This window comes from Sitophilus oryzae, unplaced genomic scaffold, assembly GCF_002938485.1.
Source record: "Sitophilus oryzae breed Bouriz unplaced genomic scaffold, Soryzae_2.0 scaffold_811_pilon_pilon, whole genome shotgun sequence".
NCBI classification, from domain to species: Eukaryota; Metazoa; Arthropoda; class Insecta; order Coleoptera; family Curculionidae; genus Sitophilus; species Sitophilus oryzae.
In genome coordinates, this window is record NW_022147430.1 from 1,040,403 (window position 1) to 1,062,838 (window position 22,436).

The window sequence follows — 22,436 nt, forward strand, 5'->3', positions numbered from 1 at the left end:
CACAATACTGTAAGTCCAGTATCCGCAATTTTTTTGACAAGTTCTTTAATTAAAGTTTGCAATTCTACAGACAAAAGGTTTCGAGTACAAAAGTAAGCAATAGGTTGTTTCCAGCTTTTGTGAAGTCCATTTACCCTAAATATCAAGGCATGATTTGCATATTCATTTCTCCTACCCAAGGGCCCTAAATCAACATAACCATCAATTCTGTCATTTACTTTGTTGTACATTAACTGTTCAGATAGTGAAATTTCGTCAAATATTAAAGAACAATACCTATCTATCGGTTTCATTTTGTTTACTCTTAATTTTAACTTGTTTATGAGATCGGTATTCATGCCAGCATCAAAAGGTGCTTTTTTTAATAGTTTCTGCAGAGTAGATTTACTAGGCAAAGATAAACTGGATTTTAAGAATCTGTATGATTTTGGGCCTCTTTTGTAAAGAGCTAATGCATATACTTTATCTCTTGTGATCCATGTGGGTCTTTTAGTGTTCGAGTTAATAAAACAATTTTGTAAAAAGGAAGCAACAGCAGTGTTAATATTTTGTTGTAGATCTTTAAATATTTGTGTTTTCGAAAGTTGATATGCTATTTTTAATGTTTTCCTGCTCGTTGATAACTTGTCTGAGACCTGGTAATATTATAAAACTTTCTCTTTCTGGGAGTGAGATTTTTAACCCTAGTTTCATGGATACGACTTAAAATACCAACTTTCTGTCTTTTACTTTTGAGATGTTCACGAGCTATTGGAGAATTTGTATAGTCACAAGTTATTTGGTCACTTTTCCGCTTTAGGTTAGTTTTTGTTGCATAATTATGCTCTTCAAGAATTGATCGAGATTCTAAAAATATTTGCGGGACTGTGTTGTTGGTGGTTAACGAAATGTTTAATATTTCAGGTGTTGGTGGAACTACCTGTATGTTACTTAATACTCTGACTCTAATATTGTTATTGTTAGTTGGAAGAGCAATTTTACTAAGTCTTTCGCGTAGAGTATTTGTAAAAGCGTCGACTGTAAAATGGTCCTGACACAGATAACAACGAGTGGGTATGAAATTTAAATTAAATATTTGAAACCACTTATGCCGCCTATCGATATCTTTTTCGGGAAATTGAAAAAATTTCTTATTTTTGTATAGAGGGTCGCGAATGGGGTAATAATATTTATTAAGGCAATTTGGCGCCATGCACCTAAAAATGTATTTTCCTGGTTCCGACTCGAACATTTTTGATTTTACTTTTATGTTTGTTTTTATATGATTAAACTACTAGTCTTAATCTATAATATTATATTGTACTTACCCTTTCCTGGATACTGTTTGGATCACATCACCGGCTTCACATTCTCGGCAAACAAATGTTGTACTTATTTTTTAACAAATTACATGTTTATAACAAAACCACAGATTAAAAAACAAAATTCAAATTACCTGCTGTCACGTCATTTGTCAATCCTGTCATGACTAGTGGCGACGCTTTGGAGCCCTAACTGAACTATGCAACTTGATGGCCAAGTTAGACAACCTTTCAAACACTCTTTTATTTTAGTTACTTTATGGTCCCCACCTTACCGCAACGTCACCGCACCATCATCCCCGCACCGAGCCCGCCACGTGCCCGACTCGTTTAGTTTACTTTTTGACGGACACGGTGCGGTGTACGAATCTATTTTGTAAACAATTTATTTAATTATATTTTAAATACTAAGTTAATATAATACTCGTATATTATTATAATAATAAACACTATTAATATTAACATAGATGAAGAAAAATTAATCGAAGAGATAAGAAAGTTTCCAGTGCTATATGACCAGTCGAACGAAAAATATAGGAATGCTTTTTTTATCCACGATTTTTTTTCTCCACAGACAAAATTCCTCCACAAAATTTTGTCTCCACGAAGCAGCTTCCTAAGCTTCTAAAATAATACTGAACTGCAAGCATGAGACAAACCGCACGATCGACACACGGATCAGGTGCGGACAAGTGTGGTTTCGCGTCACCTTCACCGACAGTCGGCCAAGTTGCGGTGCGGGCACGGTGCGGACGCGGTGCGGTAATGTGTGTCTCGGCCTTAACGGTCATATTATAGTCCAACTATGCTACCCGGATAAAATAACAAACTCTTTGTTTAGAGATATTTTACTAAAATACTGATAAAAAAATGTGTGTGCACTATGTGCTCATATTTGAAGTGAAACTTCTTCTTACTACCGTCTGTCTGTCTAAGGACTCCATTCGGGTGCCTCTATCCACGTGCCGAGTTTGGTTTCAATCGACCCATAATTAAGAAAAATCCCGATGATTTTGTCCATTTAGAGACATCGATCGGTTCGAAACGTCGAGAACATCATCTTGTAGCCCGCCTCAATTATGCCGAAATCGTCCCATATTTTTCTTCAATATCGAATATTTAGTCCCACCTTGATGAAGATCTAAACGAAACGTCGTATTACAACCTTTGCAGGTTGACGATCCTTTCGTCCTCACATAGCCTACCCACCAAATTTGGTCGCGATCGGAAGACAACAACTTTTGACGTTTCTTACGTCAAAACTAACTCTCACAGTGACACGTGTGGTACACCGTCCTTGGTCTGATCTATCGACATACCAAATTTCATTTAAATCGGACGATTTTTTGATTTGATTCATTGATGATGGGGTTTCGTAGTGCACGAAAGGGCATCTTCCTGTAGCCAGTCCTCAATTATGCCAAAATCAACCCACATTTTTCTTCAATATCAAATCGTTAGTCCCATCATTATCCTTAAATACAGGGTGGTCCTCCGAATTGTATTCGAGAAACTTCGGCAGAATATTCTGCAGATATAAATGTGGTAAAAAAAGTTCGTATTAATTTATGTCCTAAAATGTTTTTTTTTAGGAGATACAGGGTGTTTCTACACTACAGGGTGTAGAATTTTCATTTTTATTTCGATCTTTCCCTAAATAATTTCTGAGCTAACGTCGATATTTGGATGAAAATTAGTCTGTGGATATTTTTTTGACATGAGAAAATCGATTTCGGTGTCAGTATGGCTCCTATTTGTAGGGGGCACCACGTGCATATTTTGAGCTATTTTCAAGCGTAGTAATAACTTTTCATCCGTACCTGTATTACACTTCTGAGTAAAACAATATAAATTTCACTTTCATTTTTTTTTAATAAAGTTGACATATGATATGTCATTCTATTCAGAGTGACATTTTCTATCGAATAAAGTAAAAAAATCCGGGGGTGCCATTTAAAAATCAAAAATTGTAGAAATTTCCGGTGAAACCGGAAGTGACCGAAAACACTTGAATACGTCAATCAATCCTAATTTATGTCAAATGCTAACATACCAAATCAAAACTCTGGATCAGGGAAAAGCAGAATGTCCACTGGAGAAACAGACAGAGGCACGGGCACAGCAAGGCTTTTATCCAAGGACCTAGCTCTATAACCGCATAAGAACTGCTAATGCTTAGCAGGAATAAATTGCGGATTACAACAGGCCTCTTGACAGGACATATGGCTGTCAAGTTTTACCTGAACAAGCTCAACCTGTATTAAGGAAGTCTTTGCTGCAGACCCTGCGATAAAGATCCTGAAACAGCGGAGCACGTATGTCACTGCCAGGCTCTGGATCACAAGCGACACATTTTATTTGGGAAAGCTAGGCTAGAACCGGAGGAACTATGCTCCCATCCTATCAAGAACATGCATAAGTTAGTGCAGGGCACAGGGATAGGAGAATGGGTGCAGATATAGAAAGGGGACAAACACAATAGGCCTCACAGGTCGCAGTGTTTCTGGCAAAGGACGGCCCCTTATTGTGAAAACAAACATACCAAATCTCGTTAGTTATAGGGGTTAGATTAGGTTAGGTTAAGCCACTTTTGAGACGCACCCGGTAGACTGGATTGTTATTATAGTCTGTCCAACGAGAAGATCCTTGACAGTGATAGATGTGTCTGTCATTTTAATTTCAAAGTAGTTTATTTTATTTTACAAAGAAATAAGTTGGTACAACTGGAACGCATAGCAGGATATATTTAAAATTTGATTGACAAGATGACAAGTGATTACTTCAAAATATTGTGAAAAAACTGTATAAAACTGAGAAAAAATGTAATCGAGTTATTTTATTTAATAAAAACGGTATGTGTTAATACAAAACAAACAAGAACAAGACACTACATACCAAAAAAAATAAAAAGAACTATTATTTACTTTCAAGCTTTATGAAACTACCCGCATTTATGATTATATTTATCAATATAACTTATGTACAAATACAAAATTTGTAATATTCCACAGGAATAAATAAAACAACATAGGTAAATAAAACAAACTATTTTATTAATAATAACACCTACCAAATTTTATACCTTAAAGGTTGGTTAATTAACTTTAATCTTAATTTTGTTTCTTTTGACATTATTTTTCTGCAGTACTAAAATCCATTATTTACCTATCGTGTGATGTCGATATTTTACAGCTACTCCAGTTTTTAGTATGTGTTTAGTTTGATCCTTCTACCATATACGAGATGCACTTATCTACGACGAAATGGTATACAAACTTTATCGATGGCAACTTCATTGGTGTATAAGACTTTCTGCCTGGGCAGCGAGTATTAACCATAAACTGTGCTCTGGGTCTACAGTTAATTTTCACTCGATTTTTCCTCCACTTGACTTCAAAAGACACAAAACACACGTAATAATACGAATCAAAATGCATCATCTTCCAAAACGCAGGGTATTTAACAAAAGTTGACACAAAATTATAACCTATAATTTGGCAAGACTTTGACAAGCGTCAAAAATGACAAAAATCTAAAGGCGAGTTCATACGCATCGGCGTCCGTTTGTCGTTCATCGTTCCGTCAAACCAATAAAATTGAAATACGATCTGTCATTTTTTAAATAAACCAATAAAACTGGTTAAAAACAACAAGACACGACGCATGACGGATTTATATTTAAACCCATCCATAGATAACTTAAAAATTATTAGAAACTTTTTTTAGTAAAATAAATAGATTGGTATGGGACGTCATCTGCTTTTCTTCTGTCATCGTCTGTCGAAATCTTACCTGAGAAAAAAAACAGAGTATAGTGTGAAATAATAAACTCAAAAAACGTTTTTGTGTGCCAAATCTTCAACAGAAACTGTTTTATCGTTTCTTTTTTTAAAAAAATCATGATTACCTTAAAAAAATAAAAAGCTCCAAACTTTATTATTTCAGTCAAATAACTATGTTATCAACATGTTTATTTTTTGTCATTAATGACCTATATTGACTATTTCCATTTCAAATATCTTGAAAACGGTTGCTTGAAGCGGCGTTTACCAAAAGACCTTTTTTTCGTAGAAAATGACGGAAATGTATGTCTTTTCACTCAGTCAGTGGCGGATAGAGAGGGGGGCACATGGGGCTCGAGCCCCCCCTAAAATCTATAAATTGGGTTAAATATTAGCCTTTTGAGTTAAAAATGGCGCTCTAAACAGCATTATTCTACATTACTTTTTATTTGCCCCCCCCCTAAAATAAATTTCTGTATCCGCCTCTGCACTCAGTAGTTTTATACAGGTACGGACAAAAAGGTATTTTACTCTACAAAGCAGTTACAAACGTATAAGTCGGAGTCATATTGACATCGAAATCAAATTTATCATGTAAAAAAAATTGTCAAGTGCGAGTCTGCGAGTCAACGAAGGGTTCCGTATCATTCATTATCTATACAACATTAGACACTATATTATTATAAACTTTTTTCCGATTTAGCTGAAATTTGGAATGCGCGTATAAGTAATTTAAAAAAAATGAAGAAACACATTACTAAAAATTGTATTAATCAATAATAAATATATAAAAAGTAAAAATAATTATGTAAAAATATGTAAAAATATATAAAAATATGTAAAAATATGTAAAAATATGTAAAAATATGTAAAAATATGTAAAAATATGTAAAAATATGTAAAAATATGTAAAAATATGTAAAAATATGTAAAAATATGTAAAAATATGTAAAAATATGTAAAAATATATAAAAATATGTACAAATATGTAAAAATTAAAAAAAAAACGATTAGAAAAAAGTCGCCTTGTCTAGGAGTCGAAACTGCCTTACTACGGCTTCAACGTCATAGCAACGTAAAGTCCTAAAGCTTTAAACCACTTGGCCACCGAGGACTTGAAAGATTCTATGTAAAATTCTTTCTTAAAAGATAATGTTTAGTGAAAGTACTTTTTTATTTATAAACATTTATTTAATTCTGTTTTTAGTATTTGTTCTTATAACGGCAACATAGATACATTATCTGTAATAATTTCAACTGTCTAGCTATAACGGTCCATAAGATAAATCTTTGTGACAGACGGACGGACGGACAGACAGCGTAGTCTTAGTAATAGGGTTCCCGTTTTTACCCTTTGGGTACGGAACCCTAAAAACACCCAGACACTTATTTTCATCCAAATATCGATGGAAGAATATGCTGCAAAAGTTTCCCGAATACAATTCGGACCACCCTGTATATGCTCTACATATTTGCCAGGAATGTGTATTCAAATGATAATATTTTAGAGTATAGCAACATAAAAAGATTGTAAGTAAAAAATATGATGATGGTACCAACAAGAAATATTTTAAGACAGTCTAGGTTTAGGTGCTTATTCCTCTGAGCTACATAGAAATAAAAGTCCTTTGACTCGGGCTAAAAAAATTCAAGGAACGAAAATCGCTCAAAGCGAGGCAAAATTGAATTAGACAATCCAGAGTCGCTCCCTTCATTGTCGTTTTCGCTCAATCTTGAGCAATTTTACGAGTAGTGTGGATGAAGTTTTACGAAATGAAAGTTAGCCTAGACTAAAAAAGTTAGTCGAGGAAATACGAATTAATCCTATCACTATTCGGGCTTGGTTTACTTTGCCAATAGGCGTTAATTGACAGTGTAATAATTGACAGTGTAATAATGAGGTTGCTCCCAAGCTAATGACTGGTAAACCTCGGGTTATTTACTAGAAATGTAGTAGTCATTTAAATAGTTTAATATTTATATTTTAGCACGAACATACAACAGCGGAGAATGCCGATTTTCACGTAAATAATATTTACCCCCCGGAACAAAAGAATGAACACCATCCACATAAAGAGAGAAACGATAGATTTCACATTATAGAAGAAGCCACAAAAGACGTATACATAATTCCGGTCACTGAATGTCCAGTTGAAGATAGCGGAAAGGAGGATGCAGATATGGCCGAGGAAGAAAAGAAAGAAGAAATGATGATGTCACATGCCATTGAAAAGGAAGAAAAAGAACAACCACGACACGAAGCAGAAAAAGAAGAAATCACATGTAAAAACATATAACTTTTTTTCAAGTTATTACAACAAACAAACAAACAAACTGACAAACGGATCTGAAACAGGAAAAAGCAGTTTGTAAATAACATTTTTTCCATAGCAACTGTTAAAATTGCCTTATATCTATTATAAATAGTAGATAAAATAGTACTTTACCCGCAAGGGTAGATTAAATGATACTTTAACAGCGAGGATAGGTTAAAAACTTTATTTCTTCTCGCACGTTTTTTAATTGCTTCCATTTTTGAAAATTTTTGTATTCCTTTTCATAAGTTATTCGGGATTTGAATGGAAGTAGTTTGGATATGGCGTTTGGCGCCTCAGCCTGAATATCTGTTGGTAATTTACTTATTTCGTTTTGAGCCATTTCTGGCTCCAATTCAATCAGCAATCGACACGAAAGGGAATTAAAAAATACTGACTCAAAACTGACAACTAAAGAGACAGCTTTATTTATTTGTCAAATTACATAGAAACCAACGCCAACCCAGCACAATATTTTTTCTACTCGTAATAAATACCTTGAAATAATAATTTCTGAATATTTTTTAAATCGTAACTCGCTTTGGAAAAAAATATTGTTTTATACACGACGAAAAAATTTTATCGTCTTGTATAAAAAAAACTATTAACTATAAAAAGCAAAATTGCTTGATATTACCTATAAATTAAATATAATAACATTAAACTATATACAAGGTCCGGCAATAGTGCGTCTGGCATTTGTAGCTCCTAGAATAAAAAACTTAGGAATTTTGTTTAAGTGCAAACTTAAAGTATGTACGAAGATGTATTTTAGGAAAATATTTTAACTTCTATAGTGGGTGGCTGAAAAAGGTGTGAGTGGATCAGAATGATTATTTTAAATGAAACGCCCTTTATATTATTGCATTTTTGGCTTTCTTTCAGATCACTTTACATAATCCTAATATATGATTAAATAGATTTCGATAGTTTCAGAGATATTAATAAATAAATAAGAGATATATATATATATATATATATATATATATATATATATTTCAACCTTTCTTAAAAACATTATTACAAATGCAAGAGCCGCCTTGAAATCAAAACTATATCAGGTATTTACTTTAGATGGTCTATACTTACTTTGCTATAAATATTGTAATCTTAAATCATACAGGTTATTCAAAATTCTACGCCACACACTGGAACATCCTGTATATTATTTTTTTATTAGATATTTTCTATTTTTTTTTATATGGAGGGGAAAATCTTCAAAAGACACCCGATGTTGGATAGTCGTGGGCCGTGTCGGGTTTTTACCGACTAAAACCCCCCTTTGCCAATCCATGCTCCACGCTGGAACTGCTCTCGCATTACTTCAACGTGGTAGCTGGCTTACTATTCTACTTGTCCCAAAGTTCTCATTACCTGTTCCTTGATGCTAATGATCATCCGTACAACATTATAGGTCATCTTCCATTCATTTTCTTCTCCCACGATGTCCAACGCAAAGTTCTCCAGAGTAAACCGCCTCCCCAGTTCCTTCTCATATATCTGTCTTGAGTCGTGGCATTTAGGGCAGACAAAAATCGTGTGTTCAGCATCATCTATTGCTTCACAGTATATACTTAGTTTATTAGATATATAATTAAAAAAATAACATTTATTTTATTTAAAGTATTTCAAAATGTTTAATGATTTCGCAGATACACGCAGTGTTATTTCATATGTCTCTTTCACCGGTAAAATACGTATAAAATACTTTAAACGAGAAAAATCATTGAGTGGCCTTGATAAATATTTGCTGTGAAAAATTCCATATAAAATATAAATCCCAACAATAATAAATATAATCCTATAAGCATGTCTCTGAGGAACACATTAAGCTTTATGTTCCTAAGGGAAGAACTATTTTCCTCAAGAGACCCTATGGAACATTATAAAAATTAAAACCTATATTCGAAAATTTTCTATAAACTCACCTCAAAATATTTCGAGGGTTTCCATGGTCAATACGTCCGCCTTTTCCTCTATTAAACATTCTGGAGTGGAATAAAACGCAAAACATGACGATAGTATTAATGTTGCCAACAAGAGAAAGTTATAGCCAAAACTAGGCAAAGTAGTTCAAAACTACCAGGGTTGGATCAGAAATGACCAACTTAGATCATATACCGTTATGGTCATCGAGACTGCGCAATCTGGATTTTAACGTGTAGTACAGCAATGTAGACAGCTTAATGGAAAATCAAATGTATTAAAAAGAGATAAAGATTGGGTCAATACATTTCTTCTATGCGGTATTGCCGGATTTTGCATCAAAATTTCAAACCGCACAAGTAGGCATTTACAAATTGTTGCATCTAGGGTTAGAACTTTACTTTTCACTATTAGTTACTCATTTTACTACAGCCTGTAATATATAATATTGACCTTAGATATATTACCTTCATTTCAGTAGTATACATGAAAGTTTTTAAAATAGCTTATATTTTTCTACACACATTTTCCTACAAACGTAAAAAACCGGCAACACTGTATGCCGCTTTTGATTTTGTCTCTTTGTCTGTCAACAGGTTATTTATATTATTCTCACACGCATTAAAATCCAGACCACATAGTTTGGATGACCAACAGGGTATAAAAAACAGGTAACGAATTAAAAACGTTACAATGTAGATACATTTAAAGTAAAACTATATAATATTTAATGAAAATATTAGAGAAATTAGTGATATATTATTTCGAAAAACCACCGCAAGCACCTGGACGTATACGCATGAATAGAAAAAATAAAACAGCTATGTTTTATGAGAGGCCGTTACGTTCCACTTACCGATGCCCTGTTGTTTCAGTTCCGTTTATCAAACTATACCTATACAGGGTGCAACAAATTCGAGGTACGAGCATTGCTATCTCGGAAACCGTAATAGATACGAAGATGGTTAAATTGGGGCAAAGTTGCGCCTTTCTTTTTTGCCAACATGCTATCAAAAAAGTTTCAAAAATTTCAAGGATTGCTGAGTTTTTTTTGGGAAAACAGAGTTTTAAAAAAATAAAATTTATTTTCTTCCTGTCGTTACTTTTTAGAAAATCAAAAAATTGATTGTACAGTCTCATAGCCACTTTATTAGAGCTGTCTGATAGTATTTTTAGATTTTCAAAATAACTGATAATTTGTGAGATACAGAGGCCAACTTAATTTTTTTAAATACGGATCTGCATTTTTTATTTCAAGTTATGAAAGAACTCGATCTCCTGAGTACAATGATATGCCACACTTGATACTTTTTTTTGTTTTGGTTACCTTAACTATAACAAAGCTATTTAATTACTACTATTTAAATTAATTTCAAGTCCGACTCTATTTTTAATTTATTATTTTTTATATTTATTATTTATTTAATATTCAGGTCAGCAATTTAAAGATATTATTTTTAACTTTTTGTGTGAATTTTAAATCTCAATGTACGATCTAATAATATACAAAATATTACTTGTAGTTATTATAAATAAATCAACTTCTACAAGCTAGTTTCTAATGCTCTACATGTTCGAAAGGGTTACCACCCTCCCTAATGCACAAATTTATTTTTTGTTCAATCTTATTTATAACTCTTTGAACATATATTCTTCTTATACTTTCGAATGCACTCTTTTTTGTACTCTTTATTGTAAATGTTGGCCATTTGCAATCCACCTTCCGGGGAAATGATTTGATTGTTTATGTTATTTATTTTTTATTATTTTATTGTATTTGATTTTCCGTATTCGATGTTTTTTACCCCACGGCATTGTTAAGTTTGAAAGCTTATAAATATTGTAACGATGAATAGATTAAATATTAAAAAAAAAACAGTGTCGGACTTGAAATTAATTTAAAAAAATTGTGTTCAAATATCCGAAACAAAAAAAAAATAAGTGTGGCATATCATTGTACTCAGGAGACCGAGTTCTTTCAAAACATGAAATAAAAAATGCAGGTCCCTATTTAAAAAAAATAAGTTGGCCTCTGTATCTCAGAAATTATCAACTAATTTGAAAATCTGAAAATACTATCATATAGCCCTAATAAAGTGGCTATGAGAATGTGCAATTCGTTTTTTGATTTTCTAAAAAGTAATGACAGGGAAAAATAAAAATGATTTTCAAAAAAATCCGTTTTTTCGAAAAAACTCAGCAATCCTTGAAATTTTTAAAACTTTTTAGTGGCATCTTGATGAATTTAACCATTTTCGTATCTATTACGGTTTCCGAGATACCAATGCTCGTGCCTCGATTTGTAGCACCTTGTATAATAACTCCAATTTTAAGATTTAGCTCTTTAAAAATGTCAACAATCATCCCATTCAAACTTGTTAGAATTAAAGTTATATTATTTTTATACCTTTGTGGAGATTTTATTGCAGGAAAATCTAGATAGTTCTTTACTGAATCAGAAAAGTAAAATAATACACCAAAAACATTTACTGTTTTAGCTCTTAAATAAATAAATCATTATTACTACATTAATTACTACATTAATTATTACAACTTTGAAATTCAAGATATTATGCTAAATAATAAGTAGGTACAGCTAACATTTTGTCATTAGAGTGACGCAGTATTAGAAATCTAGTTTAGTAATTAATGTTGTTATAGGTGAAAATATTTTAGTGGAAGAAAACAATGATGCGGAAAATAATGAAAATCAAGAAGAGGAGGAAGATGAAGAAGAATATTCGAAAGAAGTAAAAAAACACAAGAAAACAGATCACGAGAATGAAGCAATTTTAGCAACCGAAAAAAGAGGTTTTAATAATATATAAATAAATCCATAAAATATAATAATTAATAATGGTGTAATATTTAATAGAGTCTTCTAAAAATGAAAATAGCGAGACGAGGGACAAGAAACACCTTCCACCTGTACCAAAGTACAAAAGAAAACACATTAGACAACATCAGCCAAGAACGAAAGTGCCCAGTGAAGAGCGACTCGCTAGATCTTTTTATCGTGACGATGGTCCAGAAGAAGCGTTTGATTTTATCCCGTCGCTAAATCAGAGGACTCTGAAATCAGTCAATTATGATTATGATCCCAACTTGCTCACCGGGTTCGATAGTAATGATCAAGAAAATATAATTCGGGACACAAAAGGTTCTTAATTCGATCTTCAATACAAGATTTACCTCAATACACTGCAACTTCTCTAATCGGAACAGCTAATTGTAACAACATATTCCGATGAGCAAATCGTTCTGATTAACGAATGTACAGGGTGATTCCTGTAAGTCGGTCATGCTTTTGAGGAATGATAGATAACGTCGAATTATTAATTTTGATATAGCACACTATGGGTCGGAAATTCTTACGCAAGATACAGGGTGTTAAAGTTTTTGAAAAATTAAAGATACATATCCTTTAATAGTTTTTTTTAACAGTTGAAGGTATCGTTATAAAATTTTATTATAGAAGTCTACCTAACAGAGACACTTTAAATGTAAAAAAGAGGTTTTAGTTTCAACCAGTGACGTAGATGTGATACGCATCGGATATTTTTTTCAAAAAAAAATAGTACGCCACTAATAAAAATAATTTTTTTAGAGTTTTTTTTTATTTACTCGGTTTATTTCCAAGAAAAAATGTCTCTTGCATCTTTCCCCTACCTAACACCATTTTGCCACAATTTAAAAATATTTTTTTTTTTATGAGAATCTTAAATATAGGGCAGAAAAATAAATAAAATAAAACTATAGGGCAGAAATACATATGCATACAGAGATTTACGCAGCTTGGGTAACTTTAGTACTTTTTACTATTAGTTCCTTAAATAAATTTTTAAAAAATTATAAATTTAAACTCGATTTTTTTTATTGTTAATTACAAAATTCTTAGTTTTAAGGTAGTTATAATAATTCGTTATACTTAAGGTTCTCATAAAAGAAAAATATTTATTTTTAAATTCATTCATTCACATTTTTTTTGGAAATAAACCGAGTAAATAAAAAAACTCCGAAATTTTTATTTTTATCAGAGGCGTACTATTCTTTTTTGAAAAAATCGGCACCGGGAGGCACGTATAGCCGCTCCTACTAAAATGTGTTAATAGGTTGGTAGGCTGTTATTCTAGTTTCAAAGTAAAGGAATTTTTCCAATTTTTTTTATCTCAAAAACTGCGACATTGACTGATTTTGATGTTATTACAAATTATTATTATTAGCAAATATTATTCCTAATCTTAAATTGAAAACCAGGTTTCGCTAGCTACTGTAATTTTGGAGTTACGATTTTTTAAAATTTTTAACCCCCTCCCATACCCCCTTACCAAGCCCCCACCCCCACCAAAAACTAATGGCCAGATTCTCGGGTGCCACAGTATTTTTGTGCCAAATTTGGTTAAAATCGGTTTAGCGGTTTTTGAGTTATCGTGTTACAGACGGACAGACCCCATGAAAATATTTTGTATTTAGGTCATTTATGTCCCAAATAACTCATTTTGAGTGAAATTAAAAAAAACTTTTTTTTGCCGATCTTAATAGCCTACCATACCGGTATGGTCACATCTACGCCACTGCTTGAAACTAAAACCTCTTGTTTTTACATTTAAAGTGTCTCTGTTAAAGTAAACGCCACGAAAGTTTGGGAGTGATTCATCGCTTGATGAAGTTAGAATCGACACGCGCGCTATCATATTTACATTAAAAACGTAAATATTTACCGCAGACGTAGGTTTTAAAGGCCCGGTCTGATCATCTGCCTGCGCTCCTCCTACTTATTCTAAAATGTTAGCGTGATTGACAAAGACGATACTATATCGCGTTTCTTTGATTGGTTCGTTTTGGTGCGTCAGTCCATTGGTGTGCTTGCAGTGCGACCAATGGGGCATTCCAGTTTATATTTATAACCAAATATATGTTTTGACAAGACTTTGACAGTTAAAACAACAAATTACAACAGATTATTATATGACTTGAAACACCACGGCACTGGAATTAAGTTTTATGTGACCTTGAACAGATTAGTTCACATGGTAGCGACCGATGAATCACTCCCAAACATTCGTGGCGTTTACTATAGGTGGACTCCTATAATAAAATTTTATAACGATACCTTCAGCTGTTAAAAAACTATTCAAGAATATCTTTAATTTTTCAAAAACTTTAACACCCTGTCTCTAGCGTAAAAGGCATTTCCGACCTATAGTGTGCATCAAAGTTAATATTTCGACGTCCCCCATCATTTCCCGAAAGCATGACCTACTTAGAGGAATCACCCGTATAGGCTCTGCATATTGTATTGTGCAAAAAACCTTATGGTTATTTATGGAATAATAATTTAATTGTTTCTTCTTTCTTTAACCATTAGTTTATATCCATATAGTTTTTTTCTTTCTTGGGTATGAGGTTTTATAATTGAAAGATAGAAAACTTTTTTTATGCGACGCGACGTTTCGTTCCAACATAGTGGGCTTTTTCAGGCACTTTATTCTAAAGACTTGAAGTTGTCTTGCTAGCACCAGTCTGTATAAAATTCTATACAGACTTTTGATTCTATACAGACAGAAATTTGATACAGACTGGTGCTAGCAAGACGACTTCAAGTTTTTAGAATAAAGTGCCTGAAAAAGCCCACATTGTTGGAGCGAAACGTCGCATAAAAAAAGTAATAAACTGTCAATTAAAAAACCTCATACCCAAGAAAGAAAAAAAACTTTATGGAATAATATAATTTTTATTGTTGTCAATCCAATAATATATAATGTGTTCTTTTTTTATAAATTGGATTAGGATCGAAAGAAATCAACAGAAGTCCTTTGTTTTAAATTTGTCGACGTTTCGCAAAATTTATTTGCATCTTCAGGACACTACAAAGTTAAGAGAGCAGAAAACACAATCAAATAAAAGTTTTTTTTCAAAAATTTAATAAACAACCCAAAAACACATATCAGTGGAATTACACACATATACAATTGGTAAAACTACCCTAATGTTAACAATTAAATAAAATATATGTATATGTTACTCACATTTAAATCTGGACTTTCTTAGTCATATCCATTAATACACGGATGGTATAGAGGGGAGTGGTATATATCCCTTTTTTCCTTTTAAAATACATAACACACTTACAAAAAAAAAACATATAACACAATTATGTATAGAGAAATATCACGAAAAATCTTTTCCTTTCACAGACAAGCAGTGCAGATGTACCTACGTTGACCGTATACAGAGAGCAACTAATTCTAGTTGATAAAATACTAATATAATTTTTACCTGGAGATAAAGAACAGTTGAAAAAAGAAATATATAAAAATGTTATTTGGATTTAAACCATTATTTTGAAGTTATATTATTTAATATTTAATGATATTATAACTTCAATTCCTATTAATCAAGAACAAAAAAAATAAACAACAGCATAGCATTCCTTGACGTGAGACTAATTAGACACAATCAATTAATAGAGACAGATTGGTATCACAAGCCGACATTCTCTGAGAGATTTCAATTATTCTTCCGAACATTCTTTGAAACAAAAATTAATGTTATTAATAACCTGAAAATCAGAGCTACATCACTATCATCAATTAATTTTCATAATAAAAATTTAAAATATATCGAAAGCATGTTGATTAAAAATAATTATCCAATATCTATGATTAAAAAAATTCTTAACAAGAAAACCGTTGTAAAATCTACTAACCAAAATGATAGAGAAGTTTATTGTAAAATACCTTATATCGACTGTCTGTCAGAACAAATTAAAAACACATTTAAGGGTCATACTACAAAAAACAGGAAAAAATAAAAATTACAACAAGGAGTCATAACACCATAAAGAGACGGTTCTTTTTCAAAAAACAACTGAAATCCGGCATAATAATAACATTCCTTGTACTCAATGTCCTAAAAGCTATGTTGGGCAGACCGGTAGATATTTAAAACAAAGATTGAATGAACATAAAAATGATCAAAGGAACTTTCTTTTGAAATCTAATCCTACCGCATTAGTAGAACACAAAATAGAGACAGGCCATAACTTCGATTTTGACAATACCACTATTTTACAAACACAATCTAATTATAAGAAAAGATTATTTGCAGAGATGATAGAAATCCAAAAAAACAAAAATTGCGTTAATAAAAGAACAGACGTAGAAAACCTGAGTACAGCATATTTTAATATTCTTTCAAAAATTAAATAATATAACTTCAAAATAATGGTTTAAATCCAAATAATATTTTTATATGTTTCTTTTTTCAACTGTTCTTTATCTCCAGGTAAAAATTATATTAGTATTTTATCAACTAGAATTAGTTGCTCTCTGTATACGGTCAACGTAGGTACATCTGCACTGCTTGTCTGTGAAAGGAAAAGATTTTCGTGATATTTCTCTATACATAATTGTGTTATATGTTTTTTTTTATGTAAGTGTGTTATGTGTTTTAAAAGGAAAAAAGGGATATATACCACTCCCCTCTATACCATCCGTGTATTAATGGATATGACTAAGAAAGTCCAGATTTAAATGTGAGTAACATATACATATATTTTATTTAATTGTTAACATTAGGGTAGTTTACCAATTGTATATGTGTGTAATTCCACTGATATGTGTTTTTGGGTTGTTTATTAAATTTTTGAAAAAAAACTTTTATTTGATTGTGTTTTCTGCTCTCTTAACTTTGTAGTGTCCTGAAGATGCAAATAAATTTTGCGAAACGTCGACAAATTTAAAACAAAGGACTTCTGTTGATTTCTTTCGATCCTAATCCAATTTATAAAAAAAGAACACATTATGGAATAATAATACATATTACTTTCAGAGTTATTTGTTACAGAAGTTCCACATTAGAAAAATAACGCCAACCTGTTTTCCACAAATATAAAACCTTATCCTAAAACCTCATAGACATGTTCCTGGGGTCGAAATATACCACCCCTGAAAATATTTGGACTTATTTAAGACACCCTGCATATTTCGCTCAATAAAAGTCGGTTAAAAAAACGATTTTAAATAACATATACCTACCTTGCTTTTTGAGAATATGGAACATACCTACTTCAGAGGTTTTCATACTTTTAGTGTTGTGGAGTTCTTTTAAGGATAAGATTTTTCCTATTGCGGACAGCTTCACATATATGATATTCTTATTAGTCATAATGTCTATTTATCCACTAACTTTATCACACTACAAAAACAAACTTAAATATCGTCGAAAATCCAAATGAACTCTTTATTATCACGGGTCAAACAGTATACAAAAAGCACACAAAGTAACATTAATTAATTTTTTTATTAAAATATGTTTCGACTTTTCCATGTCAAAACATATTTTAATATTTCCCCGGTTACTGTTTCTATTCCCCTCGTGTTGCTCATTCATAATAGGTATTTTTCAAAGTAGTGTATTAAAACATTTTTAAAAAAGGATTCATCATTATATGATTTAATTTTTGTTTAAAATGTATATAAAAAGTATATTGAAATAATATTAGAAATATTTTCAAAATAATAAATTCACGTACCAGTTATATCTTGATTAAAAAATTTTAATGGTCTATATTTTTAGTAATTGTTGTCAACGCAGCAAAAAAACTCTCCAAGTTAAACGGCCTACACACGTAACGATTTATCGTTCTGCTCGTTGAACTACAGATCGTAAAGAAAATCGTAAGGCTTGCAGTACAGCCATTTTTTGTCCACACGATGCAACACATTGTACTGCCGCAGTTCAGATTATTCACTTTTCGTCGAGAAGGGCTACCGTTATGTCAAGAATTTCAAAGAAGAAAGGTGCCGTGCTTGTAGCTGCGGTATTGCTGATAGATGAAGATGATGAACAAAAAGAAATCAAAAAGCGAAAATGGTGTAAAAAGTGGTTTCTGGAGAGAAAGAAATATTCAGAAAAAAATAATAATACACAAAATTTCATAACCGGAATTTCTTTTCATTTTATTTGCATAATCTTTTGATTTCACATCCCATAGGCATCTATTTTCTCTAAATAAATCAATAAAGTCTTCCCAGAACGTCTTATTTTTTAAATCCATAATATTGATTAAACCAAAAATAAATAAAAATTATATCGTAACTGCGCGCTGCGGCAGGGAATACACTCCACACTTTCAGAATTCCGTTCAAACCCCACCCCAGACATGACCCGTTGATACGATATTTTACGGAAGCTCCGTACTGCAAACGATTTGACGACTGCATACTGCAAACCATCCAATTTCCGTACACACGCTACGATTTATCGTTAATGCGGCAGTTTCGATGGATATCGATAAGTATATCGTACTGCATGCAGTACGATAAATCGTTATGTGTGTAGGCCGTTTTAGCTCCATATCGTTCTGTGCATGCTCAGTAGCGTATTCTGAGAGAAGGATAGACTTATACGATAATCTTGTTCTAGAAAGAAATAAATAAAAAAAAATGCAAGGGAAAGTCCCATAAACAAAGTCATGTGCAATATACATGTGGCGTAGCTTTATCCACGAAGTTTATAAGATCTAAGGAGCAAACAGACACCATGTTACGTAATTGACACTTCTTTAGAGGAACGTGCCAATTAAAGAGGTAGCGTTCCGACTATAACATGGCAACTGGGGTGTTCCGATTCCGATTATTGAGTGTTTCAGTAATCGTGTGTTCCGATTGCAGGAGTTGCACGAGGCTGTTCCTAACATATTTTTCAAAAAATCTCACGAGCATTAAATTTTGCAAAGGACTATTTTTTTTCATTTATGTTTTTTTGTGAGAAAATATATTTTTGTTTCACTTTTTTATGAAATAATATATGTGCGTAATTAGTTCATTGAATTCATTTTACAGAACTATTGGATAGCCTTCAATCACAAGACGACTATGAAGATTTAACGAAAAATGGCGAAGTTCGTGATAAGAAGGCAGCACTAAAATATAAACATGTAAAGAAAAAAGAAAAAAAGTCAAAGAAACGTAAACACAAAAATAGAAAGGATAGGGAAGTTCCAATTCCAGAATATATGTTCCACTATTATGATCCGTTTCAAGTGGGATATATGAAAAGGAAGTTAAGTTCTTTAGATTACGAGTATAACCCCGAAGTTATTGATGATAGTGAAATAAATAAGCATATGAGCAGTGATATGAATACGGCTAAAGATAACGCAGGTAAGTTCTCAATAGAATAGAAAATTTTCTACTAAAAAGTATAAATATAATATGACTTTTATACAAGAGATATTTTTCTAAAACTATGATATTTTCTAAAATTTTATTAATGATAGGTAAAGGGGACTTTATATTTGAAATCTTTGAAAACTAATTTTCAAATTTTCAAAACTAATTGCAGGCATTAGGAAGAAAATGAAATCAGAAGATGACTATGGAGATGAAGAAGAGGCAGAACCTCACGAGGAAAAAGATAAAGATAAAGTAAATCTACATAAAACAACAGAAGAAAATGACGATCAATATAATTATTCAGAAATAGGTAAAGCATCTCAACCAACATATTGCTCATTCTAAGTTTCATGTCATAAAAAATATAAAGAATGTTTTATAATTATGTGCTAAACCTAATTAAGCTTGGGTTATAGAACCGCTCAACGATCACGATAAATCGTCTTTAAAAAAGTTGCATCGGTCAAAAAAGAACCACAATAAAGTTGGAGCACACCGAGGACAAAGTGCTGGATCTAAGAAAATTAAAATGAAGAAAAAGAAGAAGCCCGGTAAACCTCAAGGAAGTGTAAAAGGTAATACAATTTTAGCCCATACGTATTAAAAGGACACTTTAAATTATTTTTCGAAAAAAATCCTATATGGGTATTTCGACACTGCAAGAAAATCTACAAAATAAAATAGTTATTTTCTGTAAACACTGCTGCGTTCATCCAGCGGAGACTACTTGTCAGCAGTTAGGTTTACTGATAAACAAATTTGCCTAACGAACAAAAAAAATGCGTTTCGGAAAGTTTGTCTATTTCCGTCCTCGGAAAAAAATACATTAATAAAAAACGACTATCCACCATCTTTTATTGACAAAACATTAAACGAAAAACAAACCCCAAATCATAGTCAGAATACACACAATGATAACAATACACAATATATACAACTTACAATTCTATTTCGGAAAAAATAAGGATAGGAAAACAATATAACATACGAACATCTTTCAAAATACACTTAGAACCATTTTATCACACACTAAACCAATGAACAACAAACTGAACTATACTGAACAACAAACAAAAAATGTAATACATAAAATACCATGTGAATGCGATAAATTTTATATTGGTGAAACATCTAGACCCTTAAATGTTCGAATTAAAGAACATAAAGATTATATTATTTAATGAAGGACGACTTTCACAATTCTAAGATTTGTCAGCATTCATGCGACACAGGGCACAGAATGGATTTTAACAACGCCAAAATTATAAAATGCAATGCAATTTTAACTTGATATAATGTCATTTTAACAAAACGTCAACAGTTTTTGTAGACGTATATGTTTTAAAAAAAATAAAGTGTTCTCGAATAGTTGCATTTATAGTTATTAATGATACAAGTTCGATACGAACATCATAATGAAACGCGTGTAACGTTAAGATACGAGGCGTTAGCCGAGTGGCTTAGTTACACAAGTTCCATTAAAAAGTTCGTATCGAACGTGTATCATTCAAAATTTAATCTACGACGCGACACGAGAGACGATCCAAAGAGATTTGATTTAATTTAAAATTTCAGAGATATTCTCATAAAAATTAAAATTCAAAATTATCAGGTGCCCATATTAGTCGACGCCGTGGTAACCGTGCTTGTTGATTTTTCCATTTTGACTTTGACAACTCAATTATTGATGTTCAATTTTGTGTTAAACGTTCAGTTTTAGCAAAAAGCAAAAAATAATATTAATATGGGTGATTCTGATTCTGAAAGTGTCCCTTCGGATATTGAAGGAATTGTTGTATTGAATGTTGTATGTAAATAAATATGGTGGAAATGGTTCGAAGATATATAGCAATGCGACCAAGCAACAGAAATGGAAAATGTATTAAGGAACCCGTTGGCATTAATACTTTAGGGAAAATGCTGTATAAAATAGCATTGTTCGTAAGTCTTCCAAATCCACAACAATACACTGGACATTGTTTCCGTAGATCGTCTGCGTCGTTGCTTGCAGATTCAGGAGTGGATTTATTAACTGTTAAAAGACATGGTGGTTGGCGCTCTAACAGTGACATAGAGCTATATAGAAAATTCCAAAGAAAATAAGAAAAAAGTGTCATATAATATTTTGGGTAACATTTCTGGCAATGATGGGTTTTCAACAAGTTCAAGCACTCAGGAAATAAATTTACTTTCTAAAAATTCAACTCACCTGTCATCGTCTGGAATTAATTTAACCAATTGTACTGATATTATAATTAATGTTTACAATAAATAAACGTATTTAGGTACCTTTTTTTTGCTTGTTTCTTATTATAAAATTTGCGTGTTATTATGAATTTCATAATAGCATTAGTGCTATTATGACAGCCATAATGATATCCAAATGACAATGTTAAATGTGTCATAATGACATTGTTGTAGATTAAATATTTTAAATAGTTTTTTTCTGGTTTTTTTCCTTTGTATTTTTTTGCATCTGACGACGGAGAGATAAAATTTCCGAAGTGTTAAGCATTTTTTTTGTTCGTTAGACAAATTTGCTTATTAGTAAACCTAACTGCTGACAAGTAGTCTCCATTGGATTAACGCAGTAGTATTTACAGAAATACAAAAAATAACTATTTTATTTTGTAGATTTTCTTGCAGTGGCGAAATACCCATAGAGGATTTTTTTGGAGAGATGAATCCGCCACATAGATATAGACATTTTTTACTTTAAATTATATTTATTTCGAAAAATTAAGGTGGTGTATATTTAGAAAGACAAATGTTTAAAGTACCCCTGACTTAAATGGCAATTAAAGAAATTGCAAATTATCACATCCTACGGCTAAACAATGTTCAAAATGCTTTAACGTGTTCATATATATATCGTGTGTATATCAGATACTAGTACCGTATATCAGATACTAGTGAACATCTAATTAAAAT

At 31.9% G+C, this 22,436-nt stretch overlaps 1 protein-coding gene across 4 annotated transcripts in view; it reads left to right on the top strand.

Moving 5' to 3' along the window:
• The window catches only part of LOC115889163 (putative uncharacterized protein DDB_G0282133), a 157,884-nt gene that overhangs the window by 89,164 nt on the left and 46,284 nt on the right, over window positions 1-22,436 (top strand). For 3 of the 4 annotated variants that reach the window (XM_030909109.1, XM_030909112.1, XM_030909111.1), the window contains 6 exons: window positions 7,072-7,366; window positions 11,986-12,135; window positions 12,200-12,484; window positions 19,173-19,493; window positions 19,675-19,815; window positions 19,922-20,080. In XM_030909109.1, the coding sequence (XP_030764969.1) occupies window positions 7,072-7,366; window positions 11,986-12,135; window positions 12,200-12,484; window positions 19,173-19,493; window positions 19,675-19,815; window positions 19,922-20,080 (1,351 nt within the window). The remainder of the gene's footprint in view (window positions 1-7,071; window positions 7,367-11,985; window positions 12,136-12,199; window positions 12,485-19,172; window positions 19,494-19,674; window positions 19,816-19,921; window positions 20,081-22,436) is intronic. The other variant, XM_030909110.1, reaches the window with a different exon arrangement.